The following is a 25,884-nucleotide window of genomic DNA, read 5'->3' as shown; positions in this document are numbered from 1 at the left end:
CCAGCAACCTTCAGAAGTGTGTTATAGTTGTGGACAGGTTGGTCACTTTGCCCGTGAGTGCAATGGGCCAGGAGGAAACATCAGAGGGAATTTCAGAGGAAGATACAGGGGTCAGTCAAGATCATCTGGAGGACCGGTGAACCCCTATAGGGGCCCGGAGCAAGGATTCTAGGGGTGCCCAGAAGATCCGAAAGGGGGGTGTCAACTGGTAGCATCAGGACCGGAAAAATATCCAACAATTGAGGTGAAAATAAACAACCGACCATTGGAAGTGATGGCGGATAGCGGAGCTGCTTTTACCTGCGTTCGGCCTGAAGATGCTACACATCTCCCTATGTCCAATCAACTAATTAGGACAATCGGATTCGAGGGAGTAAAACAGCTGATTCCTCTTAAGGAACCAATTGAGCTCTGCTATAAAAATCAGAAAATTACAATACCCATACTGGTTTCAGAACATACACCTATTGCATTGTTGGGAAGAGATGCATTGTGTAAGTTGAACTGTACAATAAGATGTACACCAGACGGCTGTCTGGTAGAAGTGCCAAAGGAAAAGGTTTACCAATTGTTGATGATGACAGAGATGGATTCGTCTTCAGTATTCTGGATTGGAAATCTCAGTGAAGATTTTTTGAAGCAGGCTAAGATATGGGATACATTTATTGTGGCAAATATGCCAGATGCGAGGCTTCCGGAATATCCATTTCATTGTACGCTCAAGTATTTCAAGAATGCTGCCCAATCGAACTCAGGGGAATGGTTGAGTCATCAACCAAAGAAAGTTCAACTCAGCTCATGTTGCATTATTTTAGGACTACAAGGAGCAGCTATGAAGATAAACACAGACGATTATCTGAATAAAGAATTTGAGATTGAGAAGAGTGTGCCACATGTGACCTTGTTGGTTTCGGAAGGCTATGAGCAGAAGCAAATAGGAGAAATGATGACAGAAGCAGAGAAAGCTGTTTTCGTACCGATGAAAGAGAATTTGGCGATTTGGAGGAGTGAAGATCACCGATTTCTCCAAATAATGATTTCGGCTCAAGGACAAGGAGAGCCACAAGCTGTACGGATGACACATGAATCTATTTGCAGTGTGCAGATGAATTCAGACCCTATGAAAGAGAAGATGTTGGAACAAGTTCCAGAATGTTTGTGGTCTCAACACAGTACCGATATTGGACTTGTGAAATCAGCCCAACCTGTGAAAGTTGAACTTCGACCAGGAGCCAGACCTCCTTGGAAGAATCAGTATCCATTGAAAGATGAAGCAATCCAAGGGATTGAACCACAAATTGAAGGACTTTCGAAAGAAGGTGTTTTAAGGACAACAAAAAACCCTCAGAGTAACACGCCTTTGTTGCCTGTGAAAAAAACAGATGAAACTTATCGTGTGGTTCATGATTTGAAAGCAGTGAATGAGGTAGTGACTGACTTTCCAGCAGAAGTGCCAGACCCGCATACCTTGTTAGCCCAAATTCCTCCTGATGCGACACATTTTACGGTGTTAGACTTATGTGGTGCATTTTTTAGTGTTCCACTTAGTGTGGAAAGTCAGGGTTTATTTGGGTTCACATATAAGGGACAATTCTATGAGTACAGTCGTTTGCCACAGGGGTACAAGCATAGTCCTCATATCTTCAATAAAGTACTGAAGGATGATTTGGTAGGGATAGATCAGATATTGCAAAGTACTGTCATACAGTACGTAGATGATATAATTATTTGCTCACAGAATAAGGAAACGTCATAGAGACTCAATTAAATTGCTACAGGTATTGGCAGAAAAGGGGCATAAGGTTTCACAGAAAAAGTTGCAATATTGCCAGGAGAGTGTTGTTTATTTGGGTCAGAAAATAACGCATGGACACGGAAGCATTTCGGACAGTCAATTGGAAGCTATTCGTAAGGCTCCGAAGCCTAGAACTGTCAGAGAGATGATGACATTTCTTGGTATTGCTGGTTATTCCTCAGCTTGGGTGGAGAGCTATACTAGTTTGATGGGACCTTTGAGAGCTATGGTTAAGGATACATGAAGTGGACAACTCCATAGCAATCTTTCCTGGACACAGGAAGGCCATGTGGCATTTGAAATGATCAAACAGAGGTTGCAGGAGGCACCTGCACTTACACTACCAGACTACTCTAAGAACTTTTAGCTATATGTGTCTACTTCTACTGGAGGTAGATATGCATGTGCAGTTCTTTGTCAGCCGACAGGCACAGGGACGAATCCTCAGCCTATTTCCTACTACTCTACTGCCTATTCAGAAGTAGAACTAGGGCTACCACTGTGCTACAGAGCAATGGTGGGAGTATATTCAATGTATGACAAAGCATCATCGGTTACGATGGGTTACCCAGTAACAATTCTTACCCATCATAGTCTCAGAAATCTTCTGAACTATGGGAAATATACATTGACTATGCCTAGGCTCAGAGACTATCATAGGCTCTTAGAGCAGGAAGATGTCACCCTAGTGAGGTGTGATACGGTAAATCCAGCCGAGAATTTGCCAACTTCAGAGGATGGTGAGTCGCATGATTGTGTCCAAGAAGCAGAGAAATACTTGAGGCTTAGATCAGATTTGCAAGCCTTTCCATTACGTGAGGCAGACCTGGAGTATTGGACTGATGGGTCTTGTTATCGTGTGGGAGATAAATTGTGTGCTGGCTATACAGTAGTTAAAGCCCAAGGAACTGGATTTGTTGTTGAAAAGGCTGAAGTAATACCACAGCCTGCGTCTGCACAACTTGCTGAACTTGTGGGGCTAACAGAAGCATGTTTGTTAGCAGAAGGAAAGCGAGTGACGATATACACTGATTCAGCATATGCACATAGTGTATATCATTTGTTTGGGGCAGTATGGAAAGGTCGAGGGTTTAAGAAAGCGGATGGTTCTCCGATACAACATCATGCGCAAATAATGAAACTGTTGCATGCTATGATGAAGCCTAAAGAGATAGCGATAGCTAAGTGTGCAGCTCATAAAACAGATGTGTCAAACGTAACACAAGGGAACAAAGCCAAAGCTGCTGATGAAGCTGCAAAAGCCGTCACAGGAGCGGACAAATTGGGAAAAGTTTTTCTGGTCACTCATGGAGTGGACTTGGAAGAAAAAAATACGCTTAAGGATGTGATGTTGATGCAGGAAGCTGCCTCTATGATCGACAAACAGCTATGGCTAGACCGAGGGGCGGTCAAAGATGCTACTGGTCTTTGGAGAAACCATGAGGGGTTGATAGTAGCGCCTCTAGACCTATTAGGTCTGATGATTCAGGAAGCACATGGGTTAGCTCATGTTGCAAGGGGGAGGTTAGGAGAAAGATCACAAAGGAGTAGGGTTTTTGGGAACCATATTTGCTTGAATAGATTGACTATATCATAGGAAGGTGCACAATCTGTCTGAAAAATAATGTTCGCAGGGGTGTGACTGTTCTTCCTGGTTACATTCCTACACCGAGAGGTCCTACGCGTGAGTTGGTTATCGACTTTGTTGATATGATAAAACCAGTTGATGGGAAAAGATACATGTTGGTGGTTGTAGATAGATTTTCACGATGGCCGGAGGCCTGTCCAACCAAGCGAAAAGATGCTCAGTCGGTTGCCAAGTTCTTGTGTAAAGAAGTCATAAGCAGGTGGGGATTACCCGATCGAATATCCTCAGATAATGGGAAGGTATTTGTGGATAAATCAGTGAAATTGATGTTGCAAAAATTGGGAATTAAGCAACGTCTTGGAGCAGTTTATCACCCACAAAGTCAAGGGATTTGTGAAAAAATGAACGGTGTCTTGAAAAATCGCATTGTCAAAATTTGTCAGCATACGGGTCTAAACTGGATAGCGGCACTTCCTTTAGCATTAATGGTGTGTCGCTCAAGTGAGTTGCGTGATCTACGTATGACACCCCATGAATTGGTAACAGGAAGAAGGATGCCTACGCCTTGTTTGCGAACAAGCGGAAAGGGTCCAAGATTGGCTCTTTTGGAAGATGAAATGAGAGCGTACGTTACATATATGGCCAATTTTCATAAAAAGTTGTCCACATATGTTTCTGACAGGCAAAGAAAAAAAGAGGTGCAGGAGGAGCTTGGTGAAGGTATTTAGAAGGAAGTGGTATAACGAACGTCGTGAAGGACCATTTGAAGTTGTTCGTAGTACTGGAACAGCTGTCCAGGTTAAAGGGTCTCCAACGTGGTATCATTTGTCACATTGTTTTAAAGTGCCTGGAGAAGAGGTGCCACGCGCAGAGAGAGAGGATGTTGAAGGCTCAAGAGAGCAGGATGGAGATAGGGGAGAACAGGAAGAAGGAGAGATGCCTGACAATATCCAGAGTGAAAACCCAGAAGGAGAGATTGTCAATGTTGTGGATAACGTTGATGATAATGTTTACACTTCTGATGATGCCAGAGATGACTCTGCAATGGAGGGAAAGGAAAGGAGATTTGGGGAAATTTATTTTCAATACGTCCCAGAAACAACAGGGAATATTTCAGTGGAATGTGAAACAGCGGAGATCACCAAGGGCAACTCTGTTACAGGAGAAGCTGGTGATTCGGTTAGACCAAGTAGGCCCAGACCAGTTAGGAGAAAAGTCAGACCAAAACGTTACGAAAACTAGGGTTGAAGTAACTCTAGGACAGTCAGCTCAGCTCCCATGTAAGTGCACGAGAGAGAACAGTAGTGAAGGGAAATTTAGAGTTCAGTGGGAAGATAGATATGGCAGGAGTTTAGATCTGTTAGGAGCAGTTGCATTGAGAAAGTATGCGTTGTTGAATGATAAGAGAAGAGTGAAGATTGAGGGTGATTGCAGTATCTATATTTACAATTCCCAGCAGGAAGATCAAGGTGATTATACATGTATTTTTTATAATCAACAGTTTGAAAGTGAGGGATTAGAGTTGGGACTGAGAGTTGATGTAGTGACACTAGTGGTGATAGATGGAAATACAAGTAAAGAGTTCAAAGCTTTAGGGAGAATGGATGAATCAACAACAATGACATTAACACTTCAGCCTATTATAACAACAGTGAGAAGCAATTCAACTCTTTCAACATTGACAGTTATTAAAGCTATAAATTTATCACATTTGATTACAAGGGAGCCAATCGCTCCAGCACCAATTTTAGAGGAAAAGACTGTCATTAGGGTTAGGATGGGTGGTACAGCTCATCTTCCTTGTAGATGTGAGAGATGGAGTGGGGGTGGTGACGTTCCTCCCACATGGAGAGATAATTATGGAGAAGAAGTGTTGTTATCAGGACCAGAAGTAGAAGCTGTGCCCCCTAGTCAAAGGAAGTATATTTTGTACAACGATATGAAGTGGAAGAGGGTTATGAGTGATTGCTCACTTATTTTGCGTAATGTTACATGGAAAGATCAGGGAGAATATGTGTACTTATTTAGTGCAAGCATTAAAATTTGTTCCGGTTAAGAATTATTGGTTATGTAACTCGTAAGGTGACGCTTATGATGGAAGATTTGAAGTCTGTTGAAGCTTCCACAGTCACCAAAGGAGTTCAGGAGAAGTATATTACAGTAGCCACTCCAACAGTAAATAATACACAGAGGATATCTGTAACTTTCCCACTGGAAATAGTTAAGTGTTAATACATCAACTAAAGCAACTATTTTAATAGTAACTTTGAAAGAGATTAATGGTACGACGGCAATAACAAATTTAGGAAATATGACACAGACACCAACAACAACTTTTCTGAAACAAAAGGATGTAGCAAGAGTGACTCAGGAGTTAATGATACGGATGGAGAGTGCTGTCAATGGTAGGAAGGATAATGTTGAAATAGGAGAGCAGATGGTAGTAGAGAATGATGTAGATTCATCTGAAATAGTGCAGAATACTATCATGGAGGTACAGAATGAGTTCTTTGATTTTAATGGAAGACAAGAAGATATATCTGATCAATACCGCTCGTTAGGGAAGAGAGAAACTAAATGGAAGGCATATGGATTTGATTCTTCTGTTTTGCAAATTAAAGATGGATGGGCAGGTAGGAATCTTTGGTTCCAGCAGTTAACTCATTCTGTAAGATCAGTGAGGAATCTTGAGGGTCCATGTCTGTTGAGAATTCCAGCACCAGGCACATGGGGTTCAATCTTAGAGACGGTGGCTAAACCTCTATCAAGTACGTGTCAATCTTATGCTTTATCATGGCTGTTGTATCAGCAACAATCATTAACAGATACAATAATGTCGTTGTCGAAGCATTTGTTTAGGCCTAGGTTTAAGTGTTCTTGGTTAAATGAATTACCCTATGTGAATTTGTTAGATGGGAAGGAAAATCAGTTAACAGCGATTCCTGAAGCATTGGAGGTGAAACCAGTGAGGGCTAAAAGCTGTTTTTGTTCTAATAAAACATATGATGGAAAGGGTATGTTTATGAGAATATCAGATTGTGATGATTATATGATGACTTTGGGTAAGCATGAACATAAGGTTAGTGATGAGAAATATAATGTCACTTTTTATGTTCCAGCTAGTAAGAAGAGCAGGACTTTGATGGTGAAATATCAGCTTTTGCCTGGTAATGTGACTATTGGGAATTTTAGAGATATTTGGTGGGTTTGTGGTGATAAAGCGTATATATTCTTACCCTATGGATGGACAGGATGTTGTTACATGTCGACGTTGAAGCTTCCATATGAGGTTTTTACCATTAAAAGAGGGGAAGCACCGGACACAGATAAATCTGAGTCTAGGTTTGGAAATAGGGTGAAAAGGGACATGGCGAAATTTCATAGTCTGGAAGCCTACCATTGGAGGATAAGTCTAGGAGAGAAGTGGGGACTGGGACTTTTTCCATGGTATGGTGTAACATTTTTGGCAGATCACATTGATAATATTACCTATACTTTGCAGGGATTTGCAAATGAAACGATAAGAGGGTTTAACCTTCTGTCGAATACTCAAAAGAAGTCACAGACTGACGCTGTTGAAACATGACATGGCTCTTGACTATATTTTAGCAAAACAAGGTGGCTTATGTTTGGCTATGAACTTGACGGGGGATGATTGTTATACTTTGATCCCAGATAGTTCCAATAATATCACTAGTGTTATAGATGCATTGAAGAATATAAGGGATGCGTTTGGTAGATCTGAAGGAGCTGGATGGTCAGCGAAGGCTTGGTTGCAAGATCAGTTAGGCCCAGTGGGAGCAGTGATAGTTCAGATTTTAGTAGCAGCTCTGATAGCGCTGTGTGTGATGTTTTGCTTTTGTACTTTGTTATTGACTTTTGCGAAGGCTATGATATTGAGATGGGTTGGAGTTGTGATGCCTGGAGAAAACACTCAGATGCCGTTGTTAACTGTTACTGATCTAGATGAAGATGAACAAGTGGGACTGGATGGAGTATTGATGGATAGATATCCATTTTGAATATACGATCATTTTTCACATGGTTTTAAATATTAGTGTGATTTTAGTATTTTGTGATGAATCAAAGGGGGGAAATGGAATGTGATTCATTTTATATATAATTTTATATATCATTTTTAGTTGATATTGATGTTTTAATTTGAATGTGTTGTTTTGCAAAAGATACTGTTTGGTCTTTTCTTTTCTTCCAGAAGCATATGGGGAACGTGGTAGAGGGATTCAAATACTCAAACATGGACAATATGAAGGGACAATATGAATGGACTGGAGGAAGTGGAACAAGGAAGGTGTGGAAATGTTCAGATTCCATCATCGACGTTGCATTGGAAGTCGACACTGCTGAGGAGATGAAGTGTAGTGGACTACATTCAAGTGTCTGCAATGATAAATAGACATATTTGCATGTGTAATACATAATTTGTGTCATATTCTTTCTGTATCAATTTTTGGAGAATGATATTTGCTGATATTGGGTACATGTCGGGATCTCAGATGTTTTTGTTTATTTCGTGGATGCTTAGGGATATTGGGTCTAGGCAGGGATAGAGAGAATCCACAGGAGGATCCGATGGGTCGACCAGCCTGAATGTGGACATTTTTGATTGTATTTTGTTTGCTGAGGCTTTCATGTGTATTCAAATTGCATCATAGTTTAAAATGCATTGATAAAGATTTATGAATTGATCTGGAGTACTTAGGTGGTTGCCTGGGGCAGAGGGGCCGTGAGAGAATATTACTGTCTTGATTGATTTATGGATATTTGGAAAGAAAGCTGCCAGACAGGTTTTTCGCTCTCACACTCCATAAAGATTTGTTCATATTTCATAGAAATGTATTTACACTCCATAGAAAAATTAGTTTTTGGTTTATTGTTAAAGATACTCAATAAGAGAAATTGTTATTTGTCATAATCCTATTCTTTTTGTTTTCGAGACTTAATTAGTCTCGAAGGGGGGAAATATGTAGTGTTTAAACAGTTTATGACTTTGTTGATGTTTGCAAATGGTGTGTTAGAGGAAGTCTGTTAGGTGGCCTCCTGGGATTGGTTTATGGGAAAACACCCATATTATGTTACATAGGGCATAGGATATAAATACCACGGTTAAAACAAAGGAGGACAGAACAACATATTATTTTGAGTCCGTTGTTCTCCAGATGTCTGTAAATTTACGCTGAAATCTTGTGATATAAATAAACCTTTATAATCAAAGTACAGTGTAAGCGGACTCCTTGGTCTCAAAGCATAATTGGCATCATTATTTAGATACCACAAACCTTAAGCTGAAACTAGTCTAGCTGCAACCGAATGGCTGTGGTAGCCAGCTAGCTAGCTACTTGCTATTAGCCACCGTTAGCGTCTTCACCATTTGTATGTGGCCTGCACTACCCACCAGCCAGCACTAGCTCTAGCCTGGACAATTTGTCGGCCAGTCTGCACAGCGTGCTATCGACCCAGAGCATATCGGATTTTCTGCCGGAATCACTGGACCCTAGCGCCGGATCATCGCAACTAGCTAGCTGCAACCGAATGGCTGTTGTCGTTGGCTAATTACCATTGCCCCTTAGCAAGCACCATTAGCCTTGAGCTAGCCTCGAGCCAGGCCCATCTCCCGGCTATCTACCTCTCTGTCAACCGGACGGGACCTCCTAGTGTTGACACGGAGCCCCGCCGATCCAACATGACTGAACTGCCGACGAAATCGTCTGATATGGTTTCAACAGGCTTCCCGTTACGACGTCGACCACGAAGATCCATCTGCTAGCCCCGGCCCGCTAGCACACGCAAGCCGTGGCCTCTTGCTCGCCAGTGCTGTAGCAGCCCCCGAACTACCTCCGAACTCTCCTATTGCTGTTCACCGGACCTTATGATAACTCAGCTATACAGCTAATGCCTGCTGGACTGTTCCTTTATACGGTACCGCATCCTGTTTATGTTTAGCCTCAGCCCAAACTTTGTCACCATTACCAGCTGTTGTCTTAGCTCTCTCGAATAACACCTGTGATTGCTTTATGCCTCTCTCCCATGTCAATATGCCTTGCTTATTGCTGTTTCGGTTATTTCTTATTGTACTATTTCACTGTAGAGCCCCCAGTCAAGCTCAACCTGCCTTAGATAGCTCCTTTGTCCCACCACCCATACACGCGGAGACCGACTCAATCGGTGCCTCCAGTGATGCCATCTCTTTCATCGTTACCCAACGCTTAGGTTTACCTCCACTGTACTCATATCCTTCCATATCCTTGTCTGTACATAATTTCCTGAATCTATTCTACAATGCCCAGATTTTTTTTTCTCTGTACCCAATGCATTAGAAGACCAGTTCTTAAAGCCTTTAGCCGTATCCTTATTCTACTCCTCCTCTGTTCCTCTGGTGATGTAGAGGTTAACCCAGGCCCTGTAGCCCCCAGTATCACTCCTACTCCCCAGGCGTTATCATTTGTTGACTTCTGTAACCGTAAAAGCCTTGGTTTCTTGCACGTTAACATCAGAAGCCTCCTCCCTACATTTGATTTATTCACTGCGTTAGCACACTCTGCCAACCATGATGTTCTAGCAGTGTCTGAATCCTGGCTTAGGAAGGCCACCAAAAATTCAAAAATTCAGCAATCTCACTGTTGCCGCTTGCTACAGTCCCCCCTCAGCCCCGAGCTGTGCCCTGGACACCATATGTGAACTGATTGCCCCCCATCTATCCTCAGAGTTCGTACTGCTTGGTGACCTAAACTGGGATATGCTTAACACCCCAGACAACCTACAATCTAAACTAGATGCCCTCAATCTCACAAATTATCAACGAACCTACCAGGTACAACCCTAAACCTGTAAACATGGGCACCCTCATAGATATCATCCTGACAAATTTACCCTCTAAATACAACTCTGCTGTCTTCAACCAGGATATCAGCGATCACTGCCTTATTGCCTGCGTCCGTAATGGGTCCGCGGTCAAACGACCACCCCTCATCACTGTCAAACGCTCCCTAAAACACTTTAGCGAGCAGGCCTTTCTAATTGACCTTGCCCAGGTATCCTGGATGGATATTGACCTCATTCCGTCAGTAGAAGATGCCTGGTTGTTCTTTAAAAGTGCTTTCCTCGCAATCTTAAATAAGCATGCCCCATTCAAAAAAATTCAGAACTAAGAACAGATATAGCCCCTGGTTCTCCTCAGACTTGACTGCCCTTGACCAGCACAAAAACATCCTGTGGCGTACTGCATTAGCATTGAACAGCCCCAGCGATATGCAACTTTTCAGGGAAGTCAGGAACCAATATACACAATCAGTTAGGAAAGCAAAGGCTATCTTTTTCAAACAGAAATGTGCATCCTGTAGCACTAACTCCAAAAAGTTTTGGGACACTGTAAAGTCCATGGAGAATAGGAGCACCTCCTCCCAACTGCCCACTGCACTGAGGCTAGGAAACACTGTCACCACCGATAAATCTACAATAATTGAGAATTTCAACAAGCATTTTGCTATGGTTGTCCTTGCTTTCCACCTGGCTACCACTACCCCGGCCACCAGCTCTGCACCCTCCGCTGCAACTTGCCCATGCCCCCCTTCTCCTTCACACAAATTCAGACAGCTGATGTTCTGAAAGAACTGAAAAATCTGGACCCCTACAAATTAGCTGGGCTAGACAATCTGGACCCTTTCTTTCTAAAATTAACTGCCAAAATTGTCGCAACCCTTATTACTAGCCTGTTCAACCTCTCTTTTGTAACGTCTGAGATCCCCAGAGATTGGAAAGCTGCCGCGGTCATCCCCCTCTTCAAAGGGGGTGACACTCTAGATCCAAACTGTTACAGACCTATATCCATCCTGCCCTGCCTTTCGAAAGTATTTGAGTAAGTATAAGTTAACAAACAGATCACCGACCATTTCTAATCCCACCGTACCTTCTCCGCTATGCAATCCGGTTTCCGAGCCGGTCATGGGTGCACCTCAGCCACGCTCAAGTTCCTAAACAATATTATAACCGCGATCGATAAAAGACAGTACTGCACAGCCGTCTTCATCGACCTGGCCAAGGCTTTCGACTCGGTCAACCACCACATTCTTATTGGCAGACTAAAAAGCCTTGGTTTCTCAAATGACCGCCTCTCGCCTGGTTCACCAACTACTTCTCAGATAGAGTTCAATGTGTCAAATCGCAGGGCCTGTTGTCTGGACCTCTGGCAGTCTATGGGGGTGCCACAGGGTTCAATTCTCGGGCCGACTCTATTCTCTGTGTATATAAATGATGTCGCTCTTGCTGCTGGTGACGCTCGGATCCACCTCTATGCGGACGACACCATTTTGTATACATCTGGCCCTTCATTGGACACTGTGTTAACAAACCTCCAAACGAGCTTCAACGCCATACAACACTCCTTCCGTAGCCTCCAACTGCTCTTAACACTAGTAAAACTAAATGCATGCTCTTCAACCGAATGCTGCTTGAACCCGCCCACCCAACTAGAATCACTACTCTCGGCGGGTCTGACCTAGAGTATGTGGACAACTACAAATACCTAGGTGTCTGGTTAGACTCTAAACTCTCCTTCCAGACTCACATTAAGCATCTCAAATCAAAAGTTAGATCTAGAATCGGCTTCCTATTTCGCAACAAAGCCTCCTTCACTCATGCTGCCAAACATGCCCTCGTAAAAACTGACTATCCTACCGATCATTGACTTCGGCGATGTCATTTACAAAATAGCCTCAACACTCTACTCAGCAAATTGGATGTAGTCTATCACAGTGCCATCCATTTTGTCACCAAAGCCCCATATACTACCCACCATTGTGACCTGTACGCGCTTGTTGGCTGGCCCTCACTACATATTCATCGCCAAACCCACTGGCTCCAGGTCATCTATAAATCACTGTTAGGCAAATCCCCGTCTTATCTTAGCTCACCGGTCACCTTAGCAACACCCACCCGTAGTCTGCGCTCCAGCAGGTATATCTCACCGGTCATCCCCAAAGCCAACACCTCCTTTGGCCGCCATTCCTTCCAGTTCTCTGCTGCCAATGACTGGAACGAACTGCAAAAATCTCTGAAGCTGGAGACTCTTATCTCCTTCACTAACTTTAAGCGTCAGTTGTCAGAGCAGCTTACCGATCACTGCACCTGTACACAGCCCATCTGTAATTAGCCCACCCAACTACCTCATCCCCATATTGTTATTTATTTTGCTAATTTGCACCCCAGTATCTCTATTTGCACATCATCTTTTGCACATCTATCATTCCAATGTTAATACGAAATTGTAACTATTTTGTACTATGGCGTATTTATTGCCTTACCTCCATAATTTACTACATTCGCACACACTGTATATATATATATTCTGTTGTATTTTTTACTTTAGGTTTTGTTTACCCCATATGTAACTCTGTGTTGTTGTTTTTATCGCACTGTTTGCTTTATCTTGGCCAGGTCGCAGTTGTAAATGAGAACTTGTTCTCAACTGGCTTACCTGGTTAAATAAAGGTGAATTAAATTTAAAAAAATAAAAAACATGTGTTTATGTTAATTAACAGTCAGTTACCGTGAGACTGGCAGTTATTTGCTTAACAATCACCGGCTGACAAAATTGAATGACCACCACAGCCCTAGCTACATGCATTATTAATGGACCCATTGCCTTGGAGTTGCATTTTTATGACATGGCCTGTCACATATTTCAATATCAGCATCACACACACACACACACACTCGTGCACACACACTTTTATATCAGCGTCCAATGTTGCTTTAACGCTAACACAAACACGCCCATGAACCCACAAGTACATACATTTTTTATGATTTCAGAGTAAACAGCCCTCCATAAATCAAATTGCCCAATCTCAATCCAATAAGGGAGGAGTTGTGGCACTGCAGAAAGGGAGGTAAACTGCTCAATAATCAATTTAGTTTACAGAGGGTCTTGGGGATTCACTCTAACCAGAGAGAGCGTTGCATGACAAATAGGCAACGTTGTGTCTGTGCACTGGCTGTAGCTCTCTGAATAGTTAGCATGTTCATCCTCATTCTAAAGGGCATCTCAGGGTTACCTGAGCAATCCACATCCAATGCAGTACAAATGTTCTCAGACAGGTGAAGAGGGATAGTATACCATGGTTCAGGGATGGTATGCTGCATATTCCTGTTGACAATGTGTCAGTAACAGTCTGTCTATGACAGACAGCTAAACTACAGGACAGGTGCTCATCATACCTGGCCTTGGTCATGCCATTCCAGCACTTGTCGTCACTAGCTGCTCCTGCTGCCACTTTACTACTGCACAGAGCAGCTGGCAGCTGGACCCAGTACTGCTGCATCTCCCGCAGCTTACTGGACACATCAGATATCTAGGAGAGAAATGACAGACTAGTCGACACAAAACACTCATGTATATACACACACACAGACAGACAGACACAGACACAGAGAGAGAGAGAGAGAGAGAGAGAGAGAGAGAGAGAGAGGCTGTTCTTGGTCTACTGGACACATTAGATATCTAGGAGAGAAATGACAGACTAGTCGACACAAAACATGCATGTATACACACAAAGAGAGAGGGAGAGAGAGAGGGAGAGAGCTGTTCTTGGTCTACTGGACTCATTAGACTCAACAGAGAGGATGTCCTGCAGTTTTAATGAAACACACACCTGCATCTCCAGTCGGACCCCTGCGGTGGGGCTGGGTTTGTACTCCATTGCGGTGCTGGCGGGGTTAACTCTCTTCTTTCTCTCCTCAGACCTTGAACTCTGTGTGCCTGCCACCCTGGGGGTCCCACAGGCCTGAAACACCTACCACCAAACACACATTTAGACACACAGATCTGAGACTCAAACACATGTAAAATAGCATAGAGCGTGGGTCATAATTGGGAGTGAAGGTTTAGTCAGCGTTTGGTGCTGGTTGAACTGACCTTGCTGGTGAAGACCTCTGTGTTCTCCTGCATGTAGAGGATGGCCTCTGAGATACGGAGGGGGATGGAGTAGATGACCACGTCCACACTGGGGTCAGCACTGAAACTAGACGCCACCTGCAGCATGGTGTCTGGACAAACAGAGACAGGAGAAAAACAAGGACAAAGACTGAGAGTGTGTGCGTATATTTGCTGTGTGTGTGTGAGCAGTCGGGCGGACATGCGTGTCTCTCACCGATGAGGTTCTGCCACTCGGTGTCCAGGTCGGCCTGGTTGGCGAGGCAGCCCTTCATGACGTTTCTGCAGTAGTTGGCACAGGGCTTGACTGAGGCCAGGCCTCTACAGTGAGGACAGTACACCAGCTTCATCATGGCACGAGTACACTCTGTGCTGAGAGGAACCTAGAGGAAAAGACCAATCATCATCATCAATGAGCTTTGCATCTTTTCAACTTTGACTTCAACTATGAGGAGTTATGAGTAATACAGTGAGTTGGAATGGAACGTTTTTTTTTTGTAAAATAACTGCTATTCTAAATTATATTTTCACTCAGGCATGATGGCTGGCGCCTGTGTAGAGTAGAGAGTTGTTCCTCGCTACTTCTTAGGTCTCTGTATCTATCAAGTCAACTGTGCATGGCTATGCTCCAGCGATAGGGGCCGTTACACATGTCAGTGCAGAGACAGATGAAAAGCACAGTAAAGTTCACTTAGTGACATCTTCCCTCCCCTGATCTTTCCTCCCTCCAATACAGAGACATCATTTCACCCTCATTGCATGAATGGTTATAATATGTATTGTAATTATGATTATCATGTATTGATTATGATTAAGTGTATTGTGTGATATGGAACGGCAACACTACCATGCAGCTAATACTTGACAGTGGTTAGATAGTGGATATAGATGTTTGTGGTCAGAAGACTTGGCCATCATTTCCAAGGACAATCACGCATTCAGAGGAGGACCATGTAATTTTCCCAGAATGGAGTTTCAAATATAGCTCCTTAATGTGGATGAGAGCAAGCTAATACTGTCTAGAGTTTGACACCATTAAGAACTTTACAAGCAAACTGATCAGATAACAAGATTAAAGAGGCATCATTCCAACCGGTCCTTGTATTAACAGACTTCACAGGGACCCATCAACAGGGCTTAATGTAAACAGACAGCCTGCTTCCTAACAAGTCCGACGGTCACCGATTGATTGTGACATCCCAGTGTGAGATCTTCTACAGTGTGACACAACAGGGGTTGGAGTGGAGCAGAGCGGAGCGGGCAGTTAATGGTGCTGCTAAATTAAGATCAATGACGGGACAGTCGCCCGTGATGCCTCACTGTTACATCAGCCACAGTCACTGGCAGTAATGACAATAGTCAACCATAGCTCAAAGGAATTCTTCCATCTGTATGCTCTCTTGCTCTCTCTCTCACAGATTGTCTTTCTCTCTCAATTCAATTTCAATTCAATTGAAGGGCTTTATTGGCATGGGAAATGTATGTTAACATTGCCAAAGCAAGTGAAGCAGATAGTAAACAAAAGTGAAATAAACTATAAATATTAACAGTAAACGTTACACTCAGAAGTTCCAAAAGAATAACGACATTTCAAAATGTCATATTATGTCTATATACAGTGTTGTAACAATGTGCAAATAGTTAAAGTACAAATGGGAAAATAAATAAACATAAATATGGGTTGTATTTACAACAGTGTTTGTTCTTCACTGGTTGCCCTTTTCTTGTGGCAAAAGGTCAAAAATCTTGCTGATGTGATGGCACACTGTGGTATTTCACCCAGTAGATAAGGGACTTTATCAAAATTGGGTTTGTTTTTTAATTCTTTGCGGATCTCTGTAATCTGAGGGAAATATGTGTCTCTAATATGGTCATACATTTGGCAGGAGGTTAGGAAGTGCAGCTCAGTTTCCACCTCATTTTGTGGGAAGTGTGCACATAGCCTGTCTTCTCTTGAGAGCCAGGTCTGCATACGGCGGCCTTTCTCAATAGCAAGGCTATGCTCACTGAGTCTGTACATAGTCAAAGCATTCCTTATGTTTGGGTCAGTCACAGTGGTCAGGTATTCTGCCACTGTGTACTCTCTGTTTAGGGCCAAATAGCATTCTAGTTTGCGCAGTTTTTTTGTTAATTCTTTCCAATGTGTCAAGTAATTCTCTTTTTGTTCTCATGATTTGGTGGGGTCTGTTTGTGAACAGAGCCCCAGGACCAGCTTACTTAGGGGACTCTTCTCCAAGTTCATCTCTCTGTAGGTGATGGCTTTGTTATGGAAGGTTTGGGAATCGCTTCCTTTTAAGTGGTTATAGAATTTAACGGCTCTTTTCTGGATTTTGATAATTAGCGGGTATCGGCCTACTTCTGCTCTGCATGCATTAGTTGGTGTTTTTCGTTGTACACAGAGGATATTTTTGCATTATTCTGCATGCAGAATCTCATTTTGGTGTTTGTCCCATTTTGTGAATTCTTGGTTGGTGAGCGGACCCCAGACCTCACAACCATGAAGGGCAATGGGTTCTATAACAGATTCAAGTATTTTTAGCCAGATCCTAATTGGTATGTCAAATTGTATGTTCCTTTTGATGGCATAGAAGGCCCTTTCTTGCCTTGTCTCTCAGATCGTTCACAGCTTTGTGGAAGTTACCTGGGGCGCTGATGTTTAGGACGAGGTATGTATAGTTTTTTGTGTGCTCTAGGGCAACGGTGTCTAGATGGAATTTGTATTTGTGGTCCTGGCAACTGGACCTTTTTTGGAACACCATTATTTTTGTCTTACTGAGATTTACTGTCAGGGCCCAGGTCTGACAGAATCTGTGCAGAAGATCTAGGTGCTGCTGTAGGCCCTCCTTGGTTGGTGACAGAAGCACCAGATCATCAGCAAACAGTAGACATTTGACTTCAGATTCTAGTAGGGTGAGGACGGGTGCTGCAGACTGTTCTAGTGCCCTCGCCAATTCATTGATATATATGTTGAAGAGGGTAGGGCTTAAACTGCATCCGTGTCTCACCCCACGGCCCTGTGGAAAGAAATGTGTGTGTTTTTTGCCAATTTTAACCGCACACTTGTTGTTTGTGTACATGGATTTTATAATGTCGTATGTTTTTCTCTCAAACCCACTTTCCATCAATTTGTATAATGTTTGTTTGTCAATTAGGGTGTGCAGGGTGAATACGTGGTCTGTCGTACGGTAATTTGGTAAAAAGCCAATTTGACATTTGCTTAGTACATTGTTTTCACTGATGATAATGCAGAGGATTTTCCCAAGGTTGCTGTTGATGCATATCCCACAGTAGTTATTGGGGTCAAATTTGTCTCCACTTTTGTGGATTGGGGTGATCAGTCCTTGGTTCCAAATATTGGGGAAGATGCCAGATCTAAGGATGATGTTCAAGTGTTTAAGTATAGCCAATTGGAATTTGTGGACTGTATATTTGATCATTTCATTGAGGATACCATTAACACCACAGGCCTTTTTGGGTTGGAGGGTTTGTATTTTGTCCTGTAGTTCATTCAATGTAACTGGAGAATCCAGTGGGTTCTGGTAGTCTTTAATAGTGGATTCTAAGATTTACATTTGATCATGTATATTTTTTTGGTTAGTTCTTTGTTATAGGGCCCAAAATATTGGAGAAGTGGTTTACCCATACATCTCCGTTTTGGATAGATAGCTCTTCGTGTTGTTGTTTGATTAGTGTTTTCCAATTTTCCCAGAAGTGGTTAGAGTCTATGGATTCTTCAATTACATTGAGCTGATTTCTGACATGCTGTTCCTCCTTTTTCCGTAGTGTATTTCTGTATTGTTTTAGTGATTCACCATAGCGAACGCATAGGCTCAGGTTTTCTAGGTCTCTATGTTTTTGGTTGGATAGGTTTCTCAATTTCTTTAGGTTTTTGCATTCTCATCAAACCATTTGTAATTGTTGTTACTTTTCTTCGGTTTTCTGTTAGAGATTTTTAGATTTGATAGGGAAGCTGAGAGGTCAAATATACTGTTTAGGTTTTCTACTGCCAAGTTTACACCTTCACTATTACAGTGGAACATTTTGTCCAGGAAGTTGCCTAAAAGGGATTGAATTTGTTGTTGCCTAATTGTTTTTTGGTAGGTTTCGACACTACTCTCCTTCCATCTATAGCATTTCTTAATATACCCTCTCCCTGTGTTCTATTTAAAGGTGGTAAAGCTGGTGGTATCATGTACTGTAAATACAGTCTGTATTTAAATAGCCAGACTCTGGTCTCTTTGTGCCAAACTAAAGAGTGGTTTGAAATGGTGGTTATTTTTAGGAAGAAGGGAGTGAGAGTCCACTGGATTCCTGCACGTGGCTATTGCCCTCTCTGGTGTTTGTGTAAACAGCTTGTGTATGTCCGATATGTAATCCACAAATACACATCAATCCACTTTAAAAAGACTTAACAGATTACACATTAGATATGACATTACCCTTTTTGTATCTTGAATCTGTATTGAATTGTTTGTATCTGAGACATGTATCTTTTAATTCTTTGTATTTTTTTGTATTCTTGTTTGTTTGTTTATTTGTTGTGACATCTCTGTAGAATTATTGTTTTCTAGGACCGAACTGAGGGAGGGTGTGGGGTGGGTTGGGTATATAGGGTTAGTGGTTGGGAGGGAATCGAGGTGGGTGGACTGAGGTAGGGCGGAGAGGTAGGGAAGGGACTGGGGGGGTTGGATGGATGTGTTGTGTGGAGGAAGGGAGGGAGGGTGGTTGGGATATGGTAAAATCTTTGTTATTACATTCATGTACATTTTGTAAAACTTGAATAAAATATATACAGTGGGGAGAACAAGTATTTGATACACTGCCGATTTTGCAGGTTTTCCTACTTACAAAGCATGTAGAGGTCTGTAATTTGTATCATAGGTACACTTCAACTGTGAGAGACAGAATCTAAAACAAAAATCCAGAAAATCACATTGTATGATTTTTAAGTAATTAATTTGCATTTTATTGCATGACATAAGTATTTGATCACCTACCAACCAGTAAGAATTCCGGCTCTCACAGACCTGATAGTTTTTCTTTAAGAAGCCCTCCTGTTCTCCACTCATTACCTGTATTAACTGCACCTGTTTGAACTCGTTACCTGTATAAAAGACACCTGTCCACACACTCAATCAAACAGACTCCAACCTCTCCACAATGGCCAAGACCAGAGAGCTGTGTAAGGACATCAGGGATACAATTGTAGACCTGCACAAGGCTGGGATGGGTTACAGGACAATAGGCAAGCAGCTTGGTGAGAAGGCAACAACTGTTGATGCAATTATTAGAAAATGGAAGAAGTTCAAGATGACGGTCAATCACCCTCGGGATGGGCCTCCATGCAAGATCTCACCTTGTGGGGCATCAATGATCACGAGGAAGGTGAGGGATCAGCCCAGAACTACACGGCAGGACCTGGTCAATGACCTGAAGAGAGCTGGGACCACAGTCTCAAAGAAAACCATTAGTAACACACTACGCCGTCATGGATTAAAATCCTGCAGCGCACGCAGAGTCCCCCTGCTCAAGCCAGCGCATGTCCAGGCCCGTCTGAAGTTTGCCAATGACCATCTGGATGATCCAGAGGAGGAATGGGAGAAGGTCATGTGGTCTGATGAGACAAAAATAGAGCTTTTTGGTCTAAACTCCACTCGCCGTGTTTGGAGGAAGAAGAAGGATGAGTATAACCCCAATAACACCATCCCAACCGTGAAGCATGGAGGTGGAAACATCATTCTTTGGGGATGCTTTTCTGCAAAGGGGACAGGACGACTGCACCGTATTGAGGGAGGATGGATGGGGCCATGTATCGCGAGATCTTGGCCAACAACCTCCTTCCCTCAGTAAGAGCATTGAAAATGGGTCATGGCTGGGTCTTCCAGCATGACAATGACCGAAACACACAGCCAGGGCAACTAAGGAGTGGCTCCAGTAGAAGCATCTCAAGGTCCTGGAGTGGCCTAGCCAGTCTCCAGACCTGAACCCAATAGAAAATCTTTGGAGGGAGATGAAAGTCTGTATTGCCCAGCGACAGCCCCGAAACCTGAAGGATCTGGAGAAGGTCTGTATGGAGGAGTGGGCCAAAATCCCTGCTGCAGTGTGTGCAAACCTGGTCAAGACCTACAGGAAACGTAGGATCTCTGTAATCGCAAACAAAGGTTTCTGTACCAAATATTAAGTTCTGCTTTTCTGATGTATCAAATACTTATGTCATGCAATAAAATGCAAATGAATTACTTAAAAATCATACAATGTTATTTTCTGGATTTTTGTTTTAGATTCCGTCTCTCACAGTTGAAGTGTACCTATGATAAAAAATTACAGACCTCTACCTGCTTTGTAAGTAGGAAAACCTGCAAAATCGGCAGTGTATCAAATACTTGTTCTCCCCACTGTATATATATATATATATTTTTTTTTTTTTTTTAAGATATGGCATTACATCTGTAGGCTTAATGTTTTTCAAAGGCTCCTTCCTCTCTCCAAGAGTGTGCCAGGAATCACCCTTTGAAACGCTCTATACCACTAAAAGTATCAAAAAGTTGGCATATGAAACAGGCACTGGGTGCGTTCCACTGCTGAGACAGAAAAATGTCCCACTGGTGCCCTATTTACAGCCATGGTTAAAGAGAGAAAGTAGAATGGCCAAGTAGTCAGCCAGTAGACAGTGGCTGTAGGAACATGGACAGGAAGGCCAGACCTCTCTGTAATTCACTCCTGATGGGGAACAGATGTTAAGCTAGCCTAGCTACATTATTAGTCCGCCCCTGAGACACATCAAATCAAATTGTATTTGTCACATGCTTTGTAAACAACAGGTGTAGACTAACCGTGAAATGCTTACTTAAGTGTCCATTTCCAACAATGCAGAGTTAAAGATGAAGAAATGTATTTTTAATTTTTTTAACAAATAGTTGCACAAGGAATAAATAGGCAGTGAATAACGAATAACAATAGAGTAAAAATAAAATGCCCATATATAGGGAGTAGAAAAGAGGAATGTCCGCAACTCTGGTATCCTCCCATGATAATTTAATCAGACGAACAATAAAGACAAAGTTTAGATCCGAGTTGGATCTTAGTTGAAGATCCAACTCAGATCGAAACTGTCTTTATTGTGCGTCTGATGAAATCACCATGGGAGCATACCAGAGTTGCGGACATTCCTTTTCTGTAAAAAAAATGTTAGACGTTCTTCTGTCCTGCACTTGATAAGTTCAATGTGCATATTTGTCTCTTTTTCTTTCATTTATAATGTGAGCACCAGTACCGAGTCGATGTACAGGGGTATGAGGTAATTGAGGTAGCTATGTACAGTGAGGGAAAAAAGTATTTGATCCCCTGCTGATTTTATATGTTTGCCCACTGACAAAGAAATGATCAGTCTATAATTTTAATGGTAGGTTTATTTGAACAGGTAGAGACAGAATAACAACAACAAAATCCAGAAAAACGTACGTCAAAAATTTTATAAATTGATTTGCATTTTAATGAGGGAAATAAGTATTTGACCCCCTCTCAATCAGAAAGATTTATGGCTCCCAGGTGTCTTTTATACAGGTAACGAGCTGATTAGGAGCACACTCTTAAAGGGAGTGCTCCCAATCTCAGTTTGTTACCTGTATAAAACACATCTGTCCACAGAAGCAATCAATCAATCAGGTTCCAAACTCTCCACCATGGCCAAGCCCAAAGAGCTCTCCAAGGATGTCAGGGACAAGATTGTAGACCTACACAAGGCTGGAATGGGCTACAAGACCATCGCCAAGCAGCTTGGTAAGAAGGTGCCAACAGTTGGTGCGATTATTCGCAAATGGAAGAAACACAAAAGAACTGTCAATCTCCCTCGGCCTGGGGCTCCATGCAAGATCTCACCTCGTGGAGTTGCAATGATCATGAGAACGGTGAGGAATCAGCCCAGAACTACACGGAGGATCTTGTCAATGATCTCAAGGCAGCTGGGACCATAGTCACCAAGAAAACAATTGGTAACACACTACGCTGTGAAGGACTGAAATCCTGCAGCGCCCGCAAGGTCCCCCTGCTCAAGAAAGCACATATACAGGCCGTCTGAAGTTTGCCAATGAACATCTGAATGATTCAGAGGAGAACTGGGTGAAAGTGTTGTGGTCAGATGAGACCAAAACGGAGCTATTTGGCATCAACTCAACTCGCCGTGTTTGGAGGAGGAGGAATGCTGCCTATGACCCCAAGAACACCATCCCCACCGTCAAACATGGAGGTGGAAACATTATGCTTTGAGGGTGTTTTTCTGCTAAGGGGACAGGACAACTTCACCGCATCAAAGGGACGATGGACGGGGCCATGTACCGTCAAATCTTGGGTGAGAACCTCCTTCCCTCAGCCAGGGCATTGAAAATGGGTCGTGGGTGGGTATTCCAGCATGACAATGACCCAAAACACACGGCCAAGGCAACAAAGGAGTGGCTCAAGAAGAAGCACATTAAGGTCCTGGAGTGGCCTAGCCAGTCTCCAGACCTTAATCACATAGAAAATCTGTGGAGGGAGCTGAAGGTTCGAGTTGCCAAACGTCAACCTCGAAACCTTTATGACTTGGAGAAGATCTGCAAAGAGGAGTGGAACAAAATCCCTCCTGAGATGTGTGCAAACCTGGTGACCAACTACAAGAAACGTCTGACCTCTGTGATTGCCAACAAGGGTTTTGCCACCAAGTACTAGGTCATGTTTTACTTATTTCCCTCATTAAAATGCAAATCAATTTATAACATTTTTGACATGCGTTTTTCTGGATTGTTTTATTGTTATTCTGTCTCTCACTGTTCAAATAAACCTACCATTACAATTATAGACTGATCATATCTTTGTCAGTGGGCAAACGTACAAAATCAGCAGGGGATCAAATACTTTTTTCCCTCACTGTACATATAGGTAGGGGTGAAGTGACTAGGCAACAGGATAGATAATAGACTGAGCTGTATCAGCAGCGTATGTGGAGCAGTAGCAGCAGTGTATGGGGGGAGTGTGAAAGTGGGTGCGTGTGTGTGTATGTGTGTAGGGATGTCAGTGTAAGTATGTGTGAGTGTGTGCATAGAGTCAGTGCAAGAGAGTTAGTAAAAAAAAAGGGTAAATGCAGGTAGTCCGGGTAGCCATTTGATTAGCTATTTAGCAGTCTTGTTTAGCAGTCTTATGGCTAGGGGGTAGAAGCTGTTTAGAGTCCTGATGGTTCCAGACTTGGTGCACTGGTACCGTTTGCCGTGCGGTAGCAGAGAGGATAGTCTATGGCTTGGGTGGCTGGAGTCCTTAACAATTTTTGGGGCCTTTCTCTGACACCGCCTGGTATAGAGGTCCTGGATGGCAGGGAGCTTGGCCCCAGTGATGTACTGGGCCGTACTCACCACCCTCTGTAGCGCCTTGCGTTCGGGTGCATTGCAGTCAAGCAGTGATGCAGCCAGTCAAGATCCTCTCAATGGTGCAGCTGTAGAACTTTTTGAGGATCTGAGGGCCCATGCGAAATCTTTTCAGCCTCCTGAGGGGGAAGAGGAGCTGTTGTGCCCTCTTCACAACTGTGTGGGTGTATGTGAACCATGTTAATTCCTTAGTTATGTGGACACCGAGAACCTCCTCCCTATAAGCTCCCTCAACATTGTCGGTGATCAGTCCTACGACCGTCGTGTCGTCAGCAAACTTGATGATGGTGTTGGAGTCGCGCAGTCGTGGGTGAACAGGAGGGGACTAAGGACACACCCCTGAGGGGCCCCCATGTTGATGGTCAGTGTGGCGGATGTGTTGTTGCTTACCCTCACCACCTTGGGGCGGCCTGTCAGGATCCAGTTGCAGAGGGAGGTGTTCAGTATCAGGGTCCTCAGCTTAGTGATGAGCTTGGTGAGCACTATGGTGTTGAATGCTGAGCTGTAGTCAATGAACAGCATTCTTACATAGGTATTCCTTTTGTCCAGGTGGGTGAGGGCAGTGTGGAGTGCAATAGAGATTGCGTCATCTGTGGGGGCGGTATGCGAATTGGAGTGGGTTCAGGGTGTCTGAGATAATGGCGTTGATGTGAGCCATGACCAGCCTTTCAAAACATTTCATGGCTATAGATGTGAGTGCAACGGGCAATGCACAACAGCCTTTAACCCACCCTTACTGAGACACGCCCCTACTGAGACACGCCCCTACTGAGACACGCCCCTACTGAGACACGCCCCTACTGAGACACGCCCCTACCGTGCTTTATCTATCCACAGTATTAATATATTTTCACCAGGGTAACCAAGGTAAAACACTGCCTGTGGGTGAAAATTACAGTCTCATCCAGGGACTTTTCTTTTTTGTGACAGATTGGTTGAGAGGGTTTCGGTGTGTGCTGTAGGATGTGAGTAATGTGTGTGTATGGTGGTTAATGGTTAATGGTGTGGCAGATGTCAGGTGGTAATCTCAGGTATAAAAAGCACAGCCATGTTTATCAGAGGTAACACGTGAAACAGCACAGGTCTCTACAACAACAGTACCTGTGAGACTTTGCGGACCACCTCTCCACTGACGGTCAGGCCCTGGACGAATGACCGCGCCGCCACCAAGGCCCGGGTGACCTTGGGCTTGAGATCGCGGGGAACATCCCCGAAGGGCCGCAGGGTCTCCGTCTGCTTGGCCACACACTCCAGGTAGTCATCAGTGAGAGTGTACTGCGGGAGGGCAGAGGCCTTGAACAGGCGCTCCAGCAGCCGTGCCCAGAACTCGTTGAGCGTCTCCTCCAGGTTGACAGCGGAGCCACGGTAGTAGTGGCGCAGGTCAGCGTACAGGTCCTGGAACACACGGGCATTCTTGGAGTAGAGGGAGCCCAGTTTGGCCAGGAAGGACTCCTGGAGGGAGCGCTCCGAGTTATTCAGGAGATCTGTGAAGTATGCTGAGGAGAGAGGAGCAGTCAAATACTGGACTAGTCAGATGTATTTATAGGACAGGTGCAGCACCTATCAATGCCTTTGCCAGACCACAAACAGGGCCTAGGGAGCGTGGAGTGAAATACATTCTATTACTTGAGGAACTTTGGAGATTATGAAAGAGACAGGCCTCTAAAGCGCTCTGGGCTAGTATACAAAAGGGTGATCAGGCTCATACGCATTATCTCTCTCCCTCTCTCCCACACACACACACACACACACACACACACACACACACACACACACACACCTGGTTGGTCTCCAGCTGCCAGCCATAACACCATTAGCTCCATCACCACCTGTCTGTCAAGAGAAATAGCACTTACTGGCCTCGGCAACTGTCTACTGCAGTTAGAGTCAGGTCTACTGTACAGTATGTTAGAGATTCAAAGCATTGTGTGACATCCAAACCCCAAACTCACTACCCACTGGGCACACACTGGTTGAATCAACATTGTTTACACATCATTTCAATGAAATTACGTTGAACCAATGTGGAATAGACGTTGGATTGATGTCTGTGCCCAGTGGGTAAGATCTTCGTATATATACATACACTACCAGTCAAAAGTTTGGACACACCTACTCATTCCAGGGTTGTTCTTTATTTTTACTATTTTCTACATTGTAG

The 25,884-nt window shown here is 43.5% G+C and overlaps 1 protein-coding gene across 1 annotated transcript in view; it reads right to left on the bottom strand.

Moving 5' to 3' along the window:
• Nucleotides 1–25,884, bottom strand: part of LOC121540267 (glypican-1-like) — a 109,961-nt gene that overhangs the window by 22,726 nt on the left and 61,351 nt on the right. Inside the window, exons 3-7 of the mRNA XM_041849018.2 lie at nt 24,825–25,219; nt 14,549–14,714; nt 14,314–14,444; nt 14,051–14,191; nt 13,617–13,750 (exon numbers count right to left, since the gene is read on the bottom strand). Coding sequence (XP_041704952.1) covers nt 13,617–13,750; nt 14,051–14,191; nt 14,314–14,444; nt 14,549–14,714; nt 24,825–25,219 — 967 coding nt within the window. The remainder of the gene's footprint in view (nt 1–13,616; nt 13,751–14,050; nt 14,192–14,313; nt 14,445–14,548; nt 14,715–24,824; nt 25,220–25,884) is intronic.

This window comes from Coregonus clupeaformis, chromosome 26 (assembly GCF_020615455.1).
Source record: "Coregonus clupeaformis isolate EN_2021a chromosome 26, ASM2061545v1, whole genome shotgun sequence".
Lineage (NCBI taxonomy): Eukaryota > Metazoa > Chordata > Actinopteri > Salmoniformes > Salmonidae > Coregonus > Coregonus clupeaformis.
Note: the sequence above shows the minus strand (reverse complement) of the source record. Positions and strands in the feature narration are given on the sequence as shown.